The sequence below is a fragment of the Opisthorchis viverrini genome (assembly GCF_000715545.1).
Source record: "Opisthorchis viverrini unplaced genomic scaffold opera_v5_244, whole genome shotgun sequence".
NCBI lineage: Eukaryota > Metazoa > Platyhelminthes > Trematoda > Opisthorchiida > Opisthorchiidae > Opisthorchis > Opisthorchis viverrini.
This window is the reverse complement of record NW_008751900.1, coordinates 148,447-173,794: the sequence shown is the minus strand read 5'-3', so window position 1 is coordinate 173,794 and position 25,348 is coordinate 148,447. Positions and strand designations below refer to the sequence as shown.

At 42.0% G+C, this 25,348-nt stretch overlaps 1 protein-coding gene across 1 annotated transcript; it reads left to right on the top strand.

Annotated features, from left to right (window-relative positions):
* Nucleotides 1–13,148: 13,148 nt before the first annotated feature.
* T265_08891 (hypothetical protein) lies at nucleotides 13,149–25,337 on the top strand (the record flags this gene model as incomplete). Its single annotated transcript, XM_009174819.1, has 7 exons — nucleotides 13,149–13,202; nucleotides 16,490–16,691; nucleotides 18,566–18,728; nucleotides 19,372–19,506; nucleotides 23,279–23,418; nucleotides 23,768–23,859; nucleotides 25,323–25,337. The coding sequence occupies 7 exons, from the start codon at nucleotides 13,149–13,151 to the stop codon at nucleotides 25,335–25,337; spliced, it is 801 nt and encodes a 266-aa protein (XP_009173083.1).
* Nucleotides 25,338–25,348: the final 11 nt, after the last annotated feature.

Below are 25,348 nucleotides of genomic sequence, written 5' to 3'. Positions count from 1 at the left end.
ACCACCACTGGAAACTAGTCCAGACTTCTTGGTGTTTTGTTGTGCCCAACAAATCCAACCATTTCTCCTATTCAGACCCTAGTGTCATCATGGCAAGTAATTCTATGCATAATCAAGTCCTTCCAACCGCAAAGCGCTTTTTCAATCACACTAATATTGAGCATGAACTTCTTTGCTTCTGAAACGCCGCTGTGATTTTGGCTGTGTTCAGCACTCCTAGAATAATCTCGGGTGGGTGCTGCGGCTATGGTTTCCCCTAGTAGGTCTTCATGCTGGTGCAAATAACCTTCTTAGCAGTAGCCCAAACAAAAGCTTACTGGATATCCAAGTCCTTAGATTATCCTTTACCCTCAGTTTGAGCCACCGTTCGGTCGATTTTTTCTTTACACAGCATTGTGGTGCACCTAAGTATTGGTGAGGCAGTATTAACGTGCACCGTCGTCGTATTTTCTGATGAGTGGCTTGGGATGGCCGTGTGTCTATTGGTTTTCGACAAACAGTGCCTCTTAATTTCTAGCTAATCTGGTGTTTAATGCGGTCCAGGTAGGGTAGTGTGTCCGAATTGGACCCTACCCAATTAATACAATTGATTTAGTGATCCAGATTACTGAGATACACGTAGAATTTCTTGCCTACATCACTTCGGGTTTCAAACTGAGTTGTCAACATACGGACAAGAAACTCGTAGACAATGCCCTCTTTTTCAAAGACCTCCATAAATGACCTCCATAACCGAAACCGGAGCTGTTGAAGATTCATTGCTAAGTCTTCTTCTTTCGAGTAAACACCCAAGTAAAAAATGATTGTAAAAGTGCGACGCAGAAAACACCGGAAAACTGCACAAGCGCCTCCTAAGAGGACAATAATAGACTGAAACTGAGTTGTGACGTTCGCGGTGCACAACTTTGTCTGCATTCTTGCCGTGAGGAGGCAACCAAAAACCTGGTTAGTCAACGATTGCAGACGAATGAGGTGATGTTATCGCTTTCAGATTTACCGTATTTTTCCTTGTTTAAGGAATCCATTTAGTTTTTGACATGAACACTTTGAGCACGAACCTGTGACTTGTTATAGTGCAACTGCAATCCATTAGTCATAGCTTATTTCAGTCAGGATTTCTCGCAGGCTAGCGCAGATGACCTACTCGAACCTGAAAAGCTGTCTCCTGAATAATGTTTCTTGGTGGCTCCTCAAGTTCACCGCGGTCAGGCTGCGCACAGTCTGGTCCTACTGGTACAATTTTTCGTGACTTCCGCCCCCTCCCTCCGCCGAACACAGAAAATCTTGATAAAAACCCTTGTGTGCTTTGAATATTTCTGGAGCAGCCATGCAATAGCGAGACTTAGATCATATGGTTCAAAAACTATCTGTATTGGAATGTAATCTGTTGTCGGAGATGACAACCTAATCATCATTTGTTATTATACTCGAAACGCTTGCGCCCATGTGACCAAAACTTAAATAGTAACAAACCAGTGTGAGTGTCCGTATTCAACAATCTTAGTAATAATCATGCAACAGATAAGTGGAATGCAGCCTACATCACTAACCAAAAATGCAATGTAACTGTTCAGTAAAGGACCTGCATGTGACTTAATGTTTCGTGTTAAACATGAATCTGAAAGTACAATATCCGATGTACAGAAACGCATGCATAGATGGAACTTTGAAACTTCAGGTAACGTATTAGCTACCTCTTCAATATCTTATTACCTTTCCTAGTTTTGTAGCGTCGAGAAACAGCTATATGAATGTGACTTTGTCTCAGGGGAAGGTCACTGGTGCAACAGGACGGCCAAAATTATTGATCGGCCGGACAATAACTGGACCGAACATGTGTGACTTCAGTCAGTGTGCAGCCTTTCTTCTCGTATAAGATCGTTTCGGTGACAGACTAAGTACTGTGGATAGTCGAGGCTAATATTTCACCACTGAATATCACGTTCTCTAGTCTCGGATTATGAGTTCTTCTGCCCACTTAAAACTACGGTGTACATGTATCACCGGCCTACATCATTTTAGAGTGTTTTAGATAGGAAGAACTTCAATGTATCCAGCGCATACAACTAGCACCAAAATCCCAAGTGGACTGCTCTTTTTCTCACCGGTTAATGGTACTCAAAATAAAGAACAACAAAATCCTACCTTGGAGTCATGGTGTTTGAATCCACAAGCACTACTCATATAACCTATTTCCCACTACTGAGAATCAGTAGGATCAGTGAAGCCATCGGTCTGGTGTTTCGCCTGTAACAGGAACCTAAAACGGTATTTTCCAGGGTTTTTTAGTTAAAAACTGTTAAGTTGTTCAAAAAAACCGGCTGGAAATTTCTAATTCATGTGACAGATAACAAGCGCCTTCCGATGCTTAGCTGGTAGATAGTTTGTCCAGTGAGAAATTGCTCAGTGCTTCGAGTCCAGCCCAGGCGTGCATTCGTGTTCATGTCATGTGCGTACGAATGATTCGTTTCAAAATTTAAAAAGGTCGGTGTGAAGACTGCTTATCACAACAATCACTGAATCCCTAGGGCCGTCCTGTTTCCCAGGATCAAACTGATTTTCTGTGGACTGAATCAACTGCTATATTTTGTTTCATTTTCAGTTACGAACTCCATTTTGAGTACAGCTTACGGGCGTGCAGTATGAAATCAGTGGGTTGAGTGGACGGATCGGAATTTCGTCTCGTTAGATACCGTGGAGAGTCTCGATTGACGGTTGAAGTAAGCGGAGGAAATTGGTGTTCGGGCGTCGTGGGGTATAACACGTTCACACACTTAACCGCATCTTTGGCATTTAAAATTACGATGTACACTTGTATGGTACCAATATATTTTACCAAAATGATGTCGACAGCTCACAAATGATTTCGCCATTCTTATTCGTTTTAGGAACAGTCCCAGAGTTTTCGTTAAGCTTCTGTTCCACCAAAATTCAAACTGCACGAAATTCGCGTGCGAAATAAACTTATTTGCACATTAATTTGGTTTCAAGAGGAGGATCGCCTGAACCTCGGATGAACCTCTTTTACGATATTCTTCAACTAAGCGTGCCGCGCAAATCCTCCCCCGTGTTTTATCTGGCACGGTATTGAAGGGTTACTGCTCACACGACCGGTTTCGCACCCATGGGGGCTCGTCAGGTGGGTGTCATCTCTTGGCTGTTGTCATCCTTGTGGTCTAGTTGAGCACTAAGTTATATTAAATGGTCAAAATACGCTCATTTGCAAACTAAATTGTTGTTAATCAAAGGCACGCGTGAGTTCCAGCTGAATGACGGTTTTATTTGGGTCCACCTGCTTCACCGTTAAAACTAAGCTGATATGCAAATAAGTTCATTCCGCTGGCGAACGTCGTACAATTTTGGTCCAAGTAGAACATAAGTTTGCTAAGACCTCGGATACTGTGCTTACCTGAATGGCATGTAGGAGATTGGCGAAACCGGACAAGGTCTGTCAAGGAGTTCTCAGCAACGTTGTGAGTAGGGTTCTTTCGGGAAAATATCTCAAACATGGTGCAAATTAAAATCTGATGCGGCCTTTGTGCAGCATATCCGAGTGAAAAATATCATATCAGCTGGAACTCGGTCGAGTGTCCTGTGAAAACCAAACTGAGGTAAAAATAAGTGCTTCTTAAAAGAGGATGGTTGTAATGTCCGAATTACAATTGTTTGATTTTATATCTGGTCATTATATTTTATATGTCAAACTGTCTCTGCTTACAACACTACCGCATCTTTGAATTATCTTCAGTAGTTTCAGTTATGTTAGATACATCATCTTTAAAGTCATAATGAAACTAGTGGTATTGGGCTCCAATTTATTCAAACGTAGCGCCACTAAACAGATGTCGACGCGAAGCATACGAATGTTTAGTACCACTGGTGAGTCATTATATCGGCTTCAGAATAGCGCTTGAAAATTTGTCTTCTATGGGAAAATGAGTAATTATAGGCAAAGTGTGATAGTGAATGGTAGTTAGCTTGTTTGACGACCGCACAAACCCGTAGCCTAGGTAAATGAGTACCATGTAATCCACCGTAATCAAAGAATGGCTATGCATAAGTGCCTTCAGAAGTGTCTGAGCGCTGCTTCAAATGGAACTTTCGTTTTCAGACCACCATATGTATTCCCTACATTGAACAGCATATTCTGAATTGTTCAAGGTATTCTTCAGCGTTGTTAACAATAATGTGGTTGGAGGTACCACGACGCCAAATACTGTTTTCGGTAAAAGCAATTACTTTCGAATTAAATCATAACTCTCAGCTCAAGAGTGGATAATGATAGTATTGAGTCGTATGGGTCCTTCATATGGTAGGAAAACCCATAACGCACTACGTTTACCTTCAGGTAAAAGGGCTCATCATCACCAAGGCAAGCGTCTAGGGATAAAATACTTGCAACAGAAACTTCCAGGTTTAGTGACTCACATCTAAAGATCAGTCGGAGTTTGTCGACGCTCCAATCATTTTGTTCCTAATAGGACTCATCATCATCAAGGCAAGCGAATATGCGTCTAGGGATAAAATACTTGCAACAGCTTTAGTGACTCGCATCTAATGATGCAAAGATCAATCGGACTTTGTCGACTCTCTAATCATTCCGTTCTATGGAGGGGTCATTTAACTGCTATGACTTTTGGAGGAAGATTTCCATGACGACGTAGCTACTGAGTCAGTCACAGCACAACTGAAGCACAGAATGGAAAGCGCCGTACACAGACTCCACGAAGGCTTTGAAAGAGTTTCGGCGAGCATCATCCGCCATTACAGTTAACGCTTGCAGATCCGCTAAATACGATAGACAGTCCCTGCTAAATGGACAGTGTCAATGAGTCGCATTCAAAAGCTACATGATATAATGGGAGCAGAAATTCAAATCTGTGCATTACCAATAAAAGGTTTCGGTATTGCATTGGGCATCTTGTGCTGTACATTTAGAATGATTGCCCAGTGAGGGTTTTTCCAAGCTTCTCCACCGTTATCGTATTCCATTGTTCGAAGGAGACTATGTGTTGTTTACGGGTGCACATAATAAAGTGCAATCCTCAGCTACGAAGTCCTCGATGGTTGGTATGACAAGCAGCTTTCCCATCAACGCAGAGAAGACTGCATCAGGCCAACTCATCAACGTTATGTCCTACCAGAGCAAAGAAACTAAGTTGGCATTTGCGGGTGACAAAAAACGCATCTAGTTGGATCTCTTGTTCAACAGGGATTCAATTGATTCCCCCTTTAACAACAATCAGTTTTCCGAACAGCGTATGTTGCCAGTTGTGCACAAACCGATGCTCCGGGAGAGCGTAATATTTGACGGATGGTGTTCTTCCGATTAACCCCAAGAACTGAAAAACTGGTCTTTGGCTGAGTAGTAACCTGGAGACTGATGTGATTGGCCAGTCAATGACTATTGTTTCCCCAAAAACTCCAGCGGATGGATTTGCGAACAACCCTGCATTCCTAAAGTCCCGAACATATTTTAATGAACATTGCACACCTTTCTACTACCTGAGTAGCACCGTATATTTGTTTGACTGTCGGTCTTGAACGGACGTACTATGCTATCAAGGCTGGGACGGGCTTGTGACTACCATGCAACTCGATACCAAACATTACCTCAATTATTTTACCCTTCTTTGTAACACAAAAGCGTCAAAATTACTATATTTCGTAAATGAGCATCTTGTAGCAGTTACTGCGTCAAATCTGTCGAAAGGGAAAGGTAGACCATCAACGGTGGCTGTAATCTTTGCACTTTGATCTGATAGACCTCCAGCCAACACATCGGTTTACCTGAAAAACGTTGGCAAAATTAGGCATCTCAGACGAAACTAAGCTGATTGGTGATGTCCGGCAGCCAAATCCAGTGGGTATCCAGTGCCAATTTGACGTAACCGTCATCGTACATAACATCTGATGGGTGCAAGGTGTGACGTGAAATGTTCAGGCAATAGGGGCCTCTTAGTAAAAATCTTAGGTTGAATGTTAGATATCCAACCAGGTCATCAACCAATTGAATACGGGGTTTGTCTCTCGCGTAGAGATTTGGGCTTATATTCAACTGCCATCCAGTATGCTACGAATCACAGGAGATGGTTCTGCTATTGTGTCTACTGGTCCTGCTGTTTCCGATGCATTTTATCAAGCATGGCAGTCATAAAGGTATAACGGTGCACGTGACTTAATATCTTTATCACACGAAATAGTGCTTCGGCGATCAAGCTTCAGAGAACGGATTGTGTAAACACACACGGCAACACTGACTTTGGTTCCTGGGTGAGAAGACATCCGGTTGGATAGAGTCGGACCCCATGAACCTTTATATACTCAAGAAACATGCAGCTGTTCCTCCTGTATTATGTCGAAAGAAGAGTTGAATAACCACGAGATAACGTTCGACGGGTTAGGACATGAACTTGGCAACGAAAAGATTACGGAGGAATACGTAAGTTTTGACAAGGTTCCTTGAGAACACTTCTCGTTGTCCTGAAATCCTTGTAGCCAATAAATCTGATGGTATACTTGCATCGGTAAGAAATCTCATTCGAATATCCTCTGACAAGAAACATACAGAGAATGCTCTGTAGTGTATGTTATTCTCATGGTGTCAGACCGTCTAAATCCAATACACTAACCAACAGACCATTTTGCGAAGATGGCGTGGTACCTTTGGGTAACCAACACATTTTCTTCAGCCCCAGCTTGTTTTTATGTGCCTACCTGATCAAGACTGTGAAGCTTACCTCAAGGATGGATGAAATTAAACAAAATGATATGAAACAATAAGACCTCTTGACCTGTTAAATCGTCCTGACTTGACAATTAAATGTACAAAAACGGTTCCCACTGCCCCAGGTATCCTCAGACTTATTCTTACACTGTGAACTCCAGATCATTCTCTAGTTCGGACTGAATACGAAAATAGTTCAGAATATCTTCTCAGTTGTTGGATGGCCACTCGCTTATGCGCCCTCAGATTTGGAATCTTTGAATATAAGTAATGGCATACTAAGTGGTGTTACTAGGATGTTCATAGTGTGTGGGAAATCATTATAATGTTTTATGAGGTGGTAACTGGGGCCCGACCACCATTCGTAAGAGATACTCAGTGAATCTGCTGAGTGTGTAAAAAGCAATATAGCGGTCAGGTAGATAAGCATATTCAAGCTAAATATATAAAGTAAATATGTGTATCACTCCATTACTTGTCTACTTAAAAATGGTAGTGCGTTAGACAATGTAGGACAAAAAATCCGAAGTGAATAATGGTGCTTAATTTGATTAACCACACAAATATCTAAATTTTTGAATTTCAAACCAGCGGTCTCCAATGGTGCACTTCAGTGCATATTAACTACGCTAATCTCCTGAGTTGTATACCGTACGGATTTTCCACAGCTTCCGTGAATGTTTTTTGAATGCAGCTAAAAACATTCTTGATCATTTTCTAAACAATGACTGTGAACTTTGAAACCTATGGGAATCCACTAAAAAAACATTGCCTCCAATTTGAGCAGAACAGTCATAGATCGTGATAATGAAAGTCAGGTTATGGTTACGAACTTAAAAATGGGCATTTTTTTCAGGTAGTGGAGAGAGACACCCCACACAAACAACACCTTCGAGTCTCCCTCTGCTTCGCTGAACTCATGAGAGCTATCTGAGAACTTCGCTTATGGTTTAGTCCTTGTCTGTTTATGGTGACATTTATATTAAGTGAAATCCTCATTCAATTTTGAATACTGATAAATTGTTTTTTGCCATTAAAGTTGTTTTGCACAATTTGGACTGAAACGACACAAATAAGTTCCAGAAGCATGAACATAAAGACCGGTGTTAAGTATTTCATGTTTTCTTGGCTTCTTAATTCTCACTATTCTAACGTATTTGACGCAGTATGAGCCAATGAAGGGGATCCACTATGGTGAGATAGGGTTGCACGTTCTCCACGAGATTTCTCAAGCTTCGCTTTGATAACATTTCGGATCCTCCAGATATTACCGTTACAGCTATGTTGGCATGACACCATAAAATTATGTCAGCCAAGTATACTCTATTCACATGGCTGTGATTAGTGAGTTAAGCGCGTCGCAATCCTAGAGTTCGAAGAGGTGTCTGTCCAAGCAACTGGTTCACACGCTATGTAGAATCCAGGCAACATTAACCACAGATAGATCATCTGGTAAAGAATAGGATCCATTGCGTTCACTATTCACATGAGTTCACTTTCAGTCCAGCGCTGTCTCGCGCTGTCTTGCTACTCGCTTGCCTTGCAAACGTAAGATGGAAATCTGAAATTCTTCACAAGAGCACAGTACCCCACTGTCATTTATCATTTGCTTCTGAAAGGTCGAATCACAAACACTAAATTTGGGACTGACATATTTAAAAGAGTTTACAAGAGGGCGTTAGAATAGGCGGAAACTTTCCAGAAGATGGCGTGCAATCAGTCGTTTACAGTCAAGCGAAACTATCTCCCAGGTATGTAAGAAAGTTCGGCATATGTGCAAAGATTAGTAATCGATAAACGGTCAAGTACGTGCTCTTCAGGGCACAATCAAGACTGGCACATCCGATACAAGGCTTCCATCATACAGTTGTGGGGTTCATTGGCAAGAAAGAACACTCAAAGCCATGTACGCCGGGTGACTGTGTCATAAGTACATAGTGTGCACAAAATGTTGAGTCACCAACTGTGAATTTAGGAAGCCCCAGTCCAACAAAAGCCCTGGAGGGCTGAGGAAAGTGATGATGCATCGGCGTGAAGTCATCGTCGGTTCATAAACGAAAAATCAACGTCACACTCTGTGGCATGTAGGGCTGAGATGAAAGAGGAGGAACACCCACCAGTACCTACTTTTGTTTGTATCATGCGTAATCCAACAGAACGGCGGAGTATGCAGCAAACTTTCCAGTTGTCCGCAGTTTCCAAGGCCTAAGACGGTCGGGTCGCAATGACCATACCAGAGTTCTCTAAGCTCTTTCCTAAGCCGGTGTAACCTAACGTGAATACCGCAGATGACCATCCGAGGAACCACGACTTCTGGAAAAATAAGTTCTGAATTTGAAAAATACGAAGCTACAAACTGTCACACGCAACGCCACTTTAGCTGTTTTGCTGACTATCACCCCATACAACCACCATTTATCTTTGGTGTTCACAACTACTTTGGACCTAAATCGGGAGAGTGAGATTCCGAATGACCTTGCCGAATGCCGGAACAATAACCACTTTGGATAGTACTCGGAACTGCAACGACAGCTCAGGATGGTTGTGTGCATACTTGAGATCATGAGCCTCCAACATTATTGGTGTGAATGTAGCCATATTTTGGGAGGGAAAAGGCCCTCAGATACGGGAAACCGCTCGAATACAATTAAAAAAGTAGCAATAGGCGGATGTCTACTAAGTTTGAACTAAGCGTAATGATTTAGAGGCTCATCCATTTATTTCCACCTCCACATTTAAGATTGCTAGGAGCATCGATCTGGAATCAAATGACACCGATATTGAACTTCGGGTGGCGCAAGGCGAAAAATCGAAGTTTCAGTCTGCGTTTGGTACGGTCATCTCTTGTCTTGGCAGCGCTGTGGGAACAGGGAATATCTGGCGTTTCCCAAGAATACTGGCAACGCAAAGCTATTACAGAGGTAACTAATTTCAGGAAACATTTTTTCAGATGGAAGCATCTAGTTCTTGTCAAGAGACGACTTATTGAGTGAACATGCTTTTGAGTTTTTTTCCGCATTGTTTAAATCATATTTACCCACCAACAAGATAAGTCGTATTAGTTGAGCGGGATCCCAGCAACTTTGAAGTTTTTTAAAAGACTTAGGTAATGGAGGGTCGATAGGGTCATCCTCAGAGAGTCCGAGCCATCATTTTAGAGAGATTTTTCAAATGGCCGGTTGAATTTTCGCCAAGAATTGTTTTGCTCTCGATACAAATGCTTCATTAGATCAAATGAATAGGTTGCCAGCCTGACCTACTTTTAGGACAGTGAGAGAACTACTCAATGAGATTCCTTAGGGTTTCCCATCTAGTGCTGGAGATCAGTCAGGATTTCTCATTTGTTGGGTATTGTGGATGGCGGATTGGTCAGAGGGAGCTGTCATCGATTTGAATCTGGAGCCTTGGTTTTCGGTCTAGACACTATGAGGAAATATTTTTCTTCGGTTTCGTCCAAACATTTCGTTAATCTATGTGTTGAAGGGTGCTAGGACGAATGATTTGAAGTTAGCTGAGCTCGATCTGGCACTTTAGATTCAGAGTTCACTGATGGCCACACACAGCCCCTTGCCATCTCGGCTAACCTAAAACACGCTTGTCTGCTCTACACCCTCACCTCATTTCGTGCTGAGATGCTTGGTGATATCCGCCGTTTCCGCCATCAGTTACTTACTGTGAATCTATTCATAACTTCAAAATAGAAGTGAGCGGTTTTCGTAATCACTCAATGCGTAACCTGATGAACTTTGTAGCTTGATTAACTACTTGTTTTCCCTCAGGAAAAAAGGAGTTTTGGTTTTGTACACAGCATTTTGCGATGTTTTGAACTGCAGTCCTTGGCGTCAAAATTATGCGGTACAAACAAAACTGTTTGAGTCACAGATAGAAAATTACTGTTGTCACACATGTATGGTAGGGTCAGTGCTTCATTACGTAAAATCATTCATGAATTTTTGATTGTGGCCTTTTAAACTCTGACTCAGAACCTTCGCTCCAAAACTCCGCATGTCCCGACCGCGCTATTATATTAACAGAAAACGTCTGCTAATGAAGTCCCTTATGTTATAACATCCACATTTGCGCATTTAGTTACCTGCGCAGCTGCTGCGTGAAAACAACTCCATTCCTTCACTCCTCTTCTGCTTACAGCTCTGCATTCTTTGTCGTTGCATTCTTAGTATCGGGATTTTTGTATATGCTTAGCTTGCGGTACATCAGAGGAAACTGGTCTATCCCATTTCCTGTGAACTGCACATTGCTCGTATTTCTAAACAAAGTTGACTTTCCTCGTACGTACTCTTATTATGAATTACTAACTGAAATATCCTCAGTGTTTTTCTCACGTCCAGGTGTATTTATGGCATACAAAGTCATACTTTTACTTCTAGAATGGATATTTCTCCGTGCATTATGGCCCACCTCGAGTTCGGTATAAACGTTTGCACTATTGCTAATTTCCGAACATATTCGTCCCTATCGGGTGGTGGAAACGCCTCATATTTTTTATCTTCTACTTAGGTTCGCTTGTGTTCTACATCGCGTGGGTACTGTTGCTGTTCTTGTGGTCAATGCCTGTTATCCTGGTGGAATATGCCATTGGTCGCTTTACAAAAAATTCGCCTCTTCTATCCTACCGGAAATTCATGGGAAATTATTTCGTCTGGCTCGGTGGTTGGATTGTGGTCACGGCGTTTTTTATAAGGCAAGCTAATTTGTATTATTTTGGAATGACGCGTTGCCGCGAACCAAAGTAGAACGTGTGCCTTTTTCTCTAATGCTGTCAGTTCCCTTACAAAAGTCGTCTGCCATTTGCGGAACAAATAATGCCAGTCAGATGGGTCTGTCCTCTGATGAATCATCAATGATATATGACAGTTTCTGAAAATAACTATCACCAAGTATGTCAAACAGTGATCTGGATATTGTCGGGCGGTCTTCAACTAACAATGCTACCCAGTTCCCGGGGCAGCCCGGAGAGAGGTAACTGGTCTCAATGGGTAATGCGATTTACGGGATGTGTTGAACATCCATCAGAATACACGTGCGCGATGTAAACCGCCACGGGAAGAAGACTGAAGAGTTAGAATGGAGGACAGGTCCAAAGCTATTAGTTGCCAAACGGATGGCCCATAACAGTCTATTCAAGTGGGTACCACTGAACAGTTGAGCCCCACAGTGGAAGAAAACTGGTATCTGGTGACCCTCGCCACTCATCAGACGCATCCTAGATACACGCATGTGGCAAACCAGTGCTGGCCATTATTCAGCCAGGATTGCATAACGATGGTCAAGGAAACACCCTTCTTGAACCATTGCATCTGGTAAACCAAGGATGCTAACGTAGATTCGGCGAGCTTAATTTATCCGCCAAAGTTTCGTATACTAATCCATTTGTTCAAATGAAAGCAAAAACCGACCAGAGTAGCTGCAGACTCCGCTAGTTGGGTCTGCAGGTCCAACGGTTCTGATGATAAACTTACCTGTCTCACGCTCCATCTACATGCTTTGAAGTTAGTAATTGCTGAATTGACAGAATTTAGTTTATATCATTTTCCAATGTCTTTCAGTTTTGTACTTCCGCTCCTCAATTCACGAGATCTACTTCAACATCTTTTAGGATTTTGGCTAAAGCATCCAGGAATCAAAGTCGCTGTTCTCTAGTGTTCTACTTGCTTTTATTCAACTGACAGTATAGATGGCGTTGAGGATTTCTGCTCCCGTCCTTTCACAAACATAAATCAGTTAAGATAGTTGTTTAAATGCGACTGCCCGTAGAACAGATATCATTTTAATGAAATGGGATTAGGGCAACCTGTATGCTTTTTACTGCACAACGAAGGGTACGTGCCGCATAATTAGGTGGCCATTCTCCGAATTTTTGCAAAGAAGATCTTCGGTCTTCTGCGTAGAGCAGTGTTGAAGAATCAAAATGTATTCCTTATGTTTTAATGACTTTTATATGTAAAGCGGATATACCAGAGTAAGAAAACCTGACTCGACGAACCCAAGGAATACATATGAAAGATTTTTGTGTGCCGATCTCTCCGATCCCACCATGGAAGTAAATCCTCGCGAAGCTATTAATTGGGGTCTGACCGTAAATTTCACAATAATAGTAAAGTAAAAGCACTTGAAACGCTTTACTTATGGTGAAAGTGACGGAAAACGAAAATAGAAATTATGCTGTTTCGTTATTTGTTGATTCGCAGCCCTTATTTTTCGGAAGATATTTGATTCAGACAACTGAATTTCTGATGCTTTGCTTTGTCTTTACAGCGCCTACTATTCCGTTATCATTGGCTGGTGCATATACTACTTCTGCATTTCTATCATATTCAAGGAACTACCGACCACAGAAAGAGCGGGTATGGAAATCTTCGACCAATTCTCACTGGCAAGTAATCCAGTTTGAACTGTAAAGATGGGAATTCCTGCTCACATATATGCAAAGCTGTTCTATTTGCCAACACAGAAAGTTTAAACAACCAGGGTGCTTCTCTGGGAGAGAGCTTTATGAAGCGAGACCACTCTACACAACTAGACCTTGAGCGTTACCCACAGGGTTTTCTACCGTTGTAGAGATGTCTCCCTTTTGAGGGTCCACAATTTTGTACCAACAGTTCTGTCTTAACCTTAGTTTTTGTTGTGGAGTCCTAAGAATATACCGCGAATTTGCTGTCATCTTATTTGTCAACTTGCCAGAGACCATAATAGTTCATCCGTACCAGCTCACCGCTCAATCGCTTTTATCGGCAAGCGCCAATTTTGAAATTCCCGAATTATTTAAAAGCTCGCTGAGGTCACTGAATTCAACAACAAACAAACCTAATTGACTGATCCAGGAAAATGAACCCACTATGTGTTTCATTCTGCTGTGGTGAAGTAGGGCTTGATCACTTGATCTTCATGTTTGAAGCTCCCACCGAATTTCATAACTACGTGTCTTCGTCTGCATATGCTTCCTAATTATCATGTGTGAAATCCAGATCCTTCACTTCAGGGTCATCCGTGGGGATCGTAGAATTAGGGGTCACTTGCCTGACTGTCTACCTGCAGACAGGTGGGTTAGATCGCAAAAAATATTTTGATGAGTGCACTTAGCCAGACAAAGCCGAATGGAACCGAATGTCAGTACCCATATCATGAAATAAGACTAAAGGAAACCTTTTGTTGAGTGGGTCATCAAGAACATTTTGGAATTCCGTTAAAGATGCTCAAGGAAACACACCTGGTTAGCTGCTGAGGACAACTGGAACGTTACTTAATGGAACAAGAGACATCTATGAGGAAAGAATAGCTTCAAAACTGCCGAACATATCCAAAGGTATTGCGTCAAATGGAAAGGGTAGCGTTAGCATCAGAAAAGTGTTGCTTGCGTCCTGACTTGAGTTTTACTCTTTATTGATGGTGTTGTCCCACTGGTTTGTATTTGTTCATTGCGTAATGTTTCTCAAACTGCTACTTATACCACGTGTTTATCCCAATTAGGAGGTGCCATCAATTTACGATTAGATGCGGTCGCCTCTAGACAATGCGTGCAAGTAATTTTTTGCGCGCGATCTATTAGCTAACATCTACCTGATCAGTCACATTCTTTTTGGTATCTTCGCTAGTCCAAATGCCATGTGAATCGCCTTGAACTCTTTCCGTTTGATTCATTTTTGATTGTTTAGCAAGGGTTCGGTAGTTGAAGCAATAGTAACTACCGGTTTGATTTTGAGTGGCAGTATTTAGTCCACGTGAAAGTCTCGATATACCCCATCAAGTAGTTGGATAAAAATTCCGAAACACAAATCTGGAACGCGAACACCAGTGAAGGTTTCTGGCATATTCTCACTTACTTAAACATAAACTCCTGTGTTCGACCATCTTCATATATGTATGCTGGTCCTCCTAAGGAACAGCTTATATCAGCTGGGGGAAGAAAATATTTAAGCGGATCTCCTAGCACACATGAACTTGCCTAGCAGAATCTGCTACATAGATGACCGGAATATCTGCTAGAGAATAAAATTTGGAGACGAAGTACTGACCGACGCAGCATGCACCATAATCTACCAAAGTAACCCTTGACTGCCACAATTTCTTGAACCTTGGATTAAACCACGAATGATGCTAGCTGTCTACTGACCTGCGCAACTGAACTAGACAGCTGATCCGTCAAAACTATCTGATGAACTTACAACTGGTATCTGTCAGTGCCACCAGTTAGTCCCTTGCATGACTTCCTAATGGGCCGGACTCTAATATCGTCTAGTTATCAAAGGGTTTTGAGGTCAATTATAGGGAATCTAGGTGAGACTTTGATAGATAAACTATGATGAGTTCAAGTGCACTCTTGGGGACTTACTTAACCCACCTGCCAATAAACTATAATGTAAAAGTGCGTAAACATAACGGAGAATGGGCTTCCTCGATAGCCCAGGTGATTCACCTCCTCAGTAAACGGAGGGTCGGCATTTTGAATTTGCCCCAAGAGTGTTTTCTGTTCAAGCTACTTCTACACGACTTCCTATTCTACTATCGTCGTAAATCTCCCCCACTTTCCAACAAATTTTGAGAAGCGCCCATAAGCCGAAAAAGTAATTTCGTGACTTCGTGTTCAATGTACCCCTCAAGTAATCTGACTTACAACGAGATATTCAGTTTACTGAATAGACATCTAAGCAGGAAAGATGTATCGTTTGGTGTAAAACACGATTGGTTAGCAGTATAGGTTTACGTATTGATGGAATTTTCCTTCGTAGTCCTTCTCCTGTGCCAAGGCAAATATTCTAGGAACTGGTCACGACTGTTGCATTGATAGGAGAGTGTCAATAGTGCATCTCTCAAGCATTAATATGTTCACTCGGTCAGAAGTACATCCATTGCACGCTGGTCGACTGGTAGTAATATGCTGGCCATGCATGCCAGCCTTGCATTGGATCTCACCACTGTCCCACCTTCTCATGCCCATCCAGTGCTTCCTCCCTTTGGTGTGTGAGAACAATGTGAACGTGCACTCTACAAATTCGGCAACCATCCAGAACCAAAAGCTAAACTACCTCCTTCGACGATTACTATCAAGGTCTCAAAGAAAAATGATTTTTCTGTGGACAAGAAACCACCTTGTATACACTTGTACAACCTAGACTCTTACAACACACCGACACAGACGAGGCCTAGAATTACAAAGATATTCTATGCGCTTCAATATTTTAGTGATCCTACGCGGATTCCGTTAACTTCGTTGATGGATCACTGCTCTTGCGCTCCGACAAAACACGTAACAGGGGTTTAGTTGATCAGTCTACCTTCATGAATCAAGCTCCCACTACATTCTTTTTATAAGCCACACCATACACTTGAAGTCAAGTCACCTCATTTCGATTTTAATTATAGGCTCTTTTGTTGTGTATATTGTGATGGTCATTTGAGTATATGGATGTGGAAAGATTTCTTCACTCACCTGAATTGATTCCAGTTTGCTTGTAGAAAATTTCCATCGGTGCCGTGAACCAGCTCAGATGCACGAAGAAATTCATTCTCATCAGAACCCATCAAGTTTGATTACAGGGAATGGTTCATGCAGCTATATGTAATGGGTGCTGACTGTATGATAGCACGTTCACCACCCATGAGTCACAACAGGTTTTCAGTCGTCTGAAATGTTTGGGGTGAACTCTAGCATTCCTGAGTCCATGACATGCATAGCTTCATAACCTCATTTATGTGCCTTTACTGTATCTTTACTGTCACTTCTCACCGGTGTTTCATACGCAGCAACCTCAGTGGCCTGTCACCTGTCAGATTGCGGCAATTCTGCTGACCGGAGCTTTCCTCTTTGGTGGAGTAAAATGGATCGAAAGAGCAAATCTGGTGCTCGTCCCAATTCTGTTAATAATCTTGATATTCACATTCGGGTGGTCACTAACACGTCCGCATGCTGAAGTCGGGATAAAATTTCTCTTCACACCGACTTGGGGTGAGTCCTAAATCTAATTAGTGTCGGTCTGATTGTACACTTCTGTGCATATCAAATTCGTTTGCATAGGGCACCCACCCGGGTTCCAGGTGAATCTCTTGTTTATGATGTTCTTACCAGTCCTGGATTGACGAAGAGTTTTCAGCAACCTGACGGGTAGTGTATCACGTCAAGTGTTAGTCTACTTATTAAGCTATTAAGCTGTTATTAAGCTTCAAAAGTTCATTCAATTGTGGAATCAACTACATTTGAGTCAGCAGGTCCAGAATATGGTGGTTTGGGATTCTGACCTCTAGGATATCGGTCTCGTGGAGTAGCACTTCTCTTGTTTTACCGGCGGCGTTTATTTTGCCGACAAACCAAAACTAAATTTCAAGATTAGTGTGGGCGTAAAAAAACATCTATCCTTAACCTTCTGGCACATGAGTTACATAGAGCGACTTTTCCGACAGTATGAATCCGGTCGGATGCAAATAAGGGAAAATCTGATTATATCCTAGGAGACTCGCTCAAACGAGGCTTGTATCTCCTTGAAGAGATTCGTAATGTCATCACGAAAGCAGCCTTTCTTGTGGAGTATTAAAGGCTTTCAAACTCGGGACCTAAGAACTAAAAATGGTCAGAATCAAATCACACCTCTCCCTTCAATATTTTTTGTGCTCAAAGTGCATTGCTCAAAATAAGACGCTGACATCATGGAGAGTGGATGTAATTGCACTGAAACATAGCATCATGTTTCATTTCACCATCATTCAGATGCTTTGCGCACGTGCACGCAGTTTACCCGAAAGGACGCCTTGGGTCCTGCCATTTACCGGACAAATCTTCTACCGACTCAGCTAACCATCCGGTAAGCCGGATGTCGATCGCTTACATCCACCACAAGGCCTGCCTTTCTGTTCACGTTATTCAGAGCTCGCCTATTTACTTGTGATCATATTGGATAAAATTAATTATCTATAAAAAAATACCTCATAATAATAGGAAGCACCCTATGGAATTGTGCTGGTCCAAACGATGAGGCTGATTAGAATTTCTACTTTGCAATATTTTCTTTTTACCTGAATTCTTCCTTGTTAGGAAAACAACCTCATAGAGGCCACTTGGAAAGTGCCCTCTGTTTTGGGGTTAGTTGTAAGTCGAATCCTGCTTTAGTATCGTATTTGATTGGGGCTAAAAGTATTCGCCATTTGAAAGCAAAACAATTACTATGAAGCGGCTAAATGCATACTCACATACCGATAATAGGATATTTGGACTGGTTTTGCATCTGTCTGTTTGCCTCTCATTGTTCATCTGAGTCGATGTTCCAGACAATAATGCATCGTTCATTCAATTAGTATGCGATGAGTAGTCAAAATTCTCTTCAGACCATTGATGGTTTCGTCGTTCTCTGGGGCTTGGTAGGGACTCGCGAAGGTGATGTACCAAACGTACACACGATTTGGCTTTTAACCAAGCCTCAGTCAGGACGGAAGTGTTAGTAGTCCTCCCTTGCGATGTTGGAAAATTCTTCCACAGTACTCAAAATGTCGTGTTCTATCTGAAACATCCTATGTTTTCCAGTTTTCATTATTTGATATTTCCTATTCCAATTGCAATTACTTGAAGTGATACCTAGACGTTGCTCCTAACATTGTTCATGAGGTGCTCAACTGATTAGAATCATGTTGTGTAAAATGCCGTTCAGTTCTCTTCATTGCTAAGGTTGATAAAAATGCATACCAATCTAAAAATTGATTGTTATCTACCTATTTCAGAAATTCAACTGATTAGAATCATGTTGTGTCAAATGCTGTTCAGTTCTCTTCATTGCTGAGATCGATAAAAAATGCATACCAGTCTATAAATTGATTGTTATCTACCTATTTCAGAAAGTTTCGCTCAACCAGGCCTATGGATAGCAGCCGCGAGTCAAAATGCATTCGACACGGGTGCTGGTCTCTCCGTGCTTTTCACCTACGCAACTTATATGGGTCGGTCAGCAAGCATAACCAAATACAGTCTGTTCATTCCAATTATGAACAATCTTGTAAGGTAGTTTCGACGGCCGTTTTCTACCAGAATGTCACTTTTGTCCCATGTTTGTCATTCAAAGAAAATGAATACTTGGGGATTCACGCGACAAATATCCCCTTAATCATAAGCGATTCACAAAACTGATAGTGTTTTCGTCTCCTAACTATGCTTATTGATTTCGCCCAAAGTTAGTTTTCATACCATACCGGTTTTGGAAAAAGATATAATGATAAAAGAGAATTTTTAACATATTGCTGTAGTGCCTCTTCTGAAGTTACGTCCCACCCCCCGCAGTGACTACCCTCAATACTACTCAGTTCTGATTGTCCCCGGGGTCTGTTTCTTAGTATTTCTTATGACCTTGGCAATGCTCACATCTGCCACGCCAAATCTTTGGTGACTGATTGCACTGTTTGTTTGTTTGAAGAATAAACGCGAAAATTTAACCACTTGTAGCTCTGTCACAGGGACCTTTTAAGGCCACAACACTCAATAGTAGTTTTTTTCGACTTTATGCATTGTCAGCCGATGTAAAATAGTCCCACTCTATGACATAACTTTTTGCGTTCTCTGGAATCACAAATGTATGCCTGAAAGTATCTACAATGACGTCTCTAATCTGCACTTTGACGCGTTTTTTCTCCTATTTATCGGTATTTAGCTTATACGCCTCAATAGCGATATTCTCCACGGTATTTTCGACCCTCATTGGTGAAGATGGAGCAATTACACGCTCCGCTATCTTGCAGATTATGCAGCAGTCTGGACCAGGAAGCACGGGTCTCACATTCACATGGTAGGACACTGCCCTTTTTACTCCTCACAAAAGTTTTATCCATGTATGCTGATAATTACATAAAGTGCTGATATATTTCTTACCATTCCTGCGCAGCGTCATTGTGATTCCGTTGAGATGCTGACCGAATCGAAGTTTATGACTCTTTGGAATTCCTCGCATTTCGCCAACTAATTTGCTTGGCAAGGTCAAAACTGTGTAGACAGAATCCTTCGTGTGATCTTGCTATTTTATTTTAGAATTAGTGGGTTGGAAATATTTGTTACTGAATTGCCCTTCAGAAACCACTTTAGCCATGTTTTTACAGATTTGGCACCGTCAAAGGCAATGGAACGCATAAAATCTTTAAGTTTTTGTAATGAGACTAGACCCCGTTGAACAACAACTTATTTTTATGCGGGTTTCTTAGTTTTTGGTCGATGCAATCTGGACGAAGGTCGACCCACCCTATCTCCGCCAATCATCAGCCTCAAAATGGCCGGAAAGCTAGTTTCTCTCTGTTCTCCAATAAAGATCGTCTAACGCAGGGTAATCTATTGTTGACATCTGCTTGCTTTGTCAATAGTAATATCAAAGGTTTGTCATACAAGCGTGTCTAGCATTATAACTATGAAAATTTTTAGAGCACATGCAAACCCTTTTCAGGCAAACAATATCGGTCTAGTAATCCGTCGTCTCATTGGAGCGAGGCTGCCAACTAATAAATAGTGTCCTCATACCGGCCATGTTGTGCCAGTTAAGAAGGCCTTAATTGTTATATTCGCGCGCAAGCCAGCTATAAGTAGAAGTGCAACCTTGAATTAGCTCCTTCAACAGTTTTTTTCGCGAAGTTTGACTGCATAACAACTGTCAGATGTTACTGCACATTTTTAACTGCCTTCTATTCTTGTGTATTCACACTGCCAATCCATGCTTTGTCAGGCAGAAAACCGTTCGCACATGTGGCTCGCAGTTCTTGAGCAGCTGTGGGCAGCTGTGGGCAGACCGAACTGGTCCCAATCTGTTCATTGTTAACGAACGTTTGCTGTTAAAAAAATACATTTGAACAGTAAGCTTTCTAGCCTTGCCCTGTAGTTAGGGTTGTCGAGCAGACTTGATTACAGGATTAGTTTGCTTAAGATAGGACGTGAGAAGAGCTTCAAGGGGTGACCATTCCTAGACAAGGTTGAGACCAATCAACAAGTGCCGACAATTTTGTGGTACGTTGATAGTACGACTTTAGAAAAAACGACATAATAATAATACCCGTATTTAAAACATGACGTTTGGTTTACGGCAAGATGCGCTATCGCAAATTGTAAAAAAACGGGACATCTGTTCTTTTTAATCTAATCTACTTAAATGAAATCTTTAGTGTTAAACAGATAAATAAATAAATAAATAAATAAATAGATAAATAAATAAATAAATAAATAAATACGTACATACATACATAACTAGTTCAAGCTGACTTCAGGCTTGTCTGCGTCACAGTCGACTCCATCTTCGTAAAAGCCATTTGCCAGTAGCAAAGTAAGTCGTTGTAATAGGAAATATTATCTGCAAAAAGTAATAACTTTATCACAGTCTCTGTTTCCGGAGGAATGCATAAATCATCGAACTTCACTAGAGGATTTGAGGTATGCTTCCATTGAATGACCTCTGGAAGATGAATTCCACTGTACACGTTTGGACAATGATACGCAGCACAGCATTACATTCCAACGTAAATAGAAATGGAGTGCCCGTGGTGTCGTATAATGGAGCCCAGGGGGCGACAAAATGAAAGTTTGTAAACCACTTACCCACGACAACATGATTGACCCTAAACAAAGCCACAACTAAAGTTATGTTTCATTTGATCGAAGCTGCTCCATGCCGGAAAGCCAAGAAGCACTGCACAGTTGTTTTATCCTTATTCATAATCATCAGCAATGTGCGTCTCACGAATCTCCACGGATTTAAACAGCAAAGCAATCATACTCCTGGTGGAAAAAGTCTGGTGGAGTAATTTCCTAGCATTACTGAGACCTCCCGATTGCCTTGATGGAGCTAAAAAGTCCGGACACGTACTCCGAACTCAATTGCCAGTCTCCTTTAGTCCATCAGAGACACGTCGTATCTTTGGAAAATTGCATCCCATTGTGCAAATACTGAGCGCCAAACTCTGTTCGTATTCGCACCACTTTCGTTTGAACGACCGTTCTGCTCTACATCAAAAGGAAGCACTGGAGTAGAGTTTCGCTCTCATTAAAGTCGTCAGCAGTGCATATCCAATGGGCCATGCAGGGATTTGAACCCCGGACATCGGACATGCGTAGCGAGCGTGTTATCACTACTCTACCAATACAAGTTGGACGCATCCGAATTTTCATGCCTGAACGGCTTGAGCGGTGTGATTGGTGTGTTGGCGGATTAGTGGTGAGGCACTCACCTCGCATTTTACGCGTCCGGGGTTCAAATCTCGGCACCACCATTGGATATAGGATTTGTCGAACTGGTGATTCTGTTTGGCTCCATTGGACTTAAAACTTCACGATACCCGAACCAACCGACTTGTGCCAATTGCCTGTTACCATACCTTTGACGCGAAACACAACTATTCAACGATCGTAGAAAGCGCTTAGGATTCCGTTGGTTGAAGAAGTTGGAAACGACGCTAAACTGAGATCGGTTTTGTTACCGGAGCATTTCAGAGCCAGGATAGGGACTTCCCGGTACCCTCAGGCTGCGCAAAGGTAAGTGTAGGCTATTAATCCCACGTGCAAATTCCTGAAGCGACACAAGTCCATTTATGAACGTATGAAACTAAGGCACTCTGAATGCACTTGGTAGTGTTAGACGTACAGATTGACCGTCGACGCGGAGCACTGAGTACGCAACGCTGCCGACCAGGTAGGGGCCTAACAGTTGACCTTACGGTGACTTAGTGGTTTGTACTGGCTGGTTCCCTATGCCTCATCTCCAGTCTTGCGATGGAGTGTTGCTATGGTCTTGCCCACATTAAGCTTTCACAAAATATGCTTGTGTGTACAAGCCCTTGTGTGAGCAAGCCCATCCCGTCTTCGAAACCTCTAGCCTGGGAGAAACTTTGGTAACGTTTTCAAACTAGACGGTGTTGCCACTATCCCAGTAAGGCTTTCCCTCTGAGGTCACTTTTTGGCACATTTACGCAGTACACATGTGCATTTTGAGTTGAGGGGCATTGCTCCGCAAGGTGTACTGTAAGGCAGCAGAATGAGCTATTAAATTATGCATGACTTTGGTTTCTTGTTTTCTATAGAGGAAAATGTCGATAGCTCATATAGCGTAGATGGTCGTTGGCTCATTCGCTGAGCTGGGCAATTTGACTGCAAATGTTTCATCACCAATCGAGGAGGCATCATTAGTGTGTTATTGGGTAGCGTAGTGGTGCGTAGCGGTGGGTTGATGGTTGTGCCTAATGGGTGTGTCTATTGCTTGGTTTGGTCCGGGTGAAACTGGTTGGGAAGGTGTCATTTACACAAGAAGGATGTGGAAACAGGACAAGAAAGATGTCCATACTTAATACTCGGTAAGTCCGTCCTGAGTTTTCCAGTAGCTGTGCTTTACATTGTAAATGAGAGAAAACTCAATATAATCCAACCATTTCATACACAATGGTCTGATGTTTTTGAGATCCCAGGAAAGTTTTTTGTCTTCACTCACTTGTCCTGCAGTATATACACCGGCTTTCGCCAAAAATTTTGTAAGTTGTTAATTTACGTTTGCGAAAATTAATACGTAGTAACCATGTTATTATGGTTCGTTGCAGGATTCCTGTATTGTTCTCGAATTTCGGCACGCTGGGACGAGTTCTGTGTGCGCTTTTTTTTCTGTGCCTTATATTTGCCGGTCTCAGTTCACTACTGGCGAACATCCAGGTGTACATATTGGCAGCTAAAGAGATAGGAGGTAAGTGTCTGTGTTCACAACAACATTGGTCACCGTTGTTTGACCTCCTTTGGGTAAACTTGTGAAATTTCGCTGGTGGTTCACACTCTGGTTGCTGTCGTGTCTTCTCTCATGAGCGGCTACGTCAGTCATGGTGTCGTGACTCTCAAGTTTACTGTGGCTTTAGAGTTTTCTAGACGCTAGACGGCTGTTAATACTGTAAAATTTGTTGCATTCCACAGGTTCTTTGACCAACAGATCACATATGTGGAGATAGGAATGTTCAGCGTGATGTAATATCGATATCATTGTCGTTCCAGTTTGATCATCACATAACTTTGACTGTGAATTTTGCAACTGCATTTTTCAGTACCGCATCGGATTGCAGTAACTAGCAGCCTGCTTGCCTGTTTTGCCGTCGGTCTACCATCAGCCATCAAGCTGGAGATTCTAGAAAACCAGGTAAGGTTTGACCATCCTTGAAGAATTGGTTGTGTTTTCTCGGCTTCGTGTATGATCAACCACCTCCCAGTGAATCACGGCTGTGGACGCTTCATTACTGTCAAAGCCTGGTTGGAATCTAAAACACGCTAACCTGCGAGGCAATTTTAAGAGTAAGATGGGTTATGGCTGGAACACGAAGGACAACTGAAAATCTGCCAGAAGTAAAAAATAAATGAAGCCCCTTATCTTTGGCAATAGTAAAACAAGCAATCTGGTGTTGGACGTTAAAATCTAACTTAAACAGTCTTAAAATGATTGAACATGCCATATGTACCACATAAGTGCGTGTTTGTGATGGATGAAAGTTGCACTACTCACCTTTTCCTCCTGAGATCGAATTCACAATTTTCTTGCGCTCGAAAGCATCTACATAATTGTAGTCTGGTAGGAGAACTCCCTGTTTCCTACCTTCAACTGAGACGGTTTCGCGCTGCTACTATCTTGATTTTGTTGTCAATTCAAATGCCAATTCATGCCGTACGGTAATGTTCTGCACGGAGCATACACTGAGAATAAACAAGCAAATGACAGAGCGGGCAAAACGCTAGGGAGTCTGGAATACACTCATTGAATTGTGTGATCTGATAACCTGGATTTTGTGTGTGTATCTGTGGTCCCGTTTTCCCATTAAAAAATCACTCCCTTACCTGAACCACTAATAATTTCTGGGAAGAACTGTTCCATTGTCACTATCAGTCTCTCGTCAGTTTCTAACCAAGTATAATCAGATATTTTATTCTTGCAAACGTTGGTTTCCAATGACCATCAGGCAGCCACTGTAATTAGAGCCACCAAAAATTCTTCTTGTTCCTTGGATCCATTTTATTAGCATGTTTAGAATCGCAGCGTGCAGATCGAAACACTTCAACACTTATTTCTTAGTTTTTTTACTGATCTTTTCAAATTCTGCTATACTCTGCACCTTTGGTCTCTTATGTAAGTTAATGCACTCGCCCCAAGCAGTCCTCCCATTATATTCCCATATACCATCCCTCTTGTTTCTAATCTTTTGTATTGGCGGTAATGACATTCCCTCTACTCATACGACATTTATACCGACCAAGTACACAGTAATTATATAGGCCTGAGAATATTCGGTATTTGGTGAGGGCGGGATTGCGTGGAAATAGCAGTGCACCATAATAGAAACGCGCCCACCAGCTCTCTTCGTTCCCTGGTGGTCAATTCTAGCCTCTATGTGTGGTCGAAGGCTGATGGAACACAAACCGAAATATGAAGTGCAAGGCATCTAGTTGAACAGAAGCCATACACGAGGGATGCAAGTTAGCCTCCCGTGAAGAATAATTTGACGTGCAACTGGGTGTACTTCGCAAACCTGGTAACTCATTCACCTAGCCTAGGGAAACTTTTTTGTCAAAAGTGAAACGTTCCCAGCAGCAAATTCGCCTCTTGTTTACCAGATCTCAGTGAAATGAAAAGATTTTCA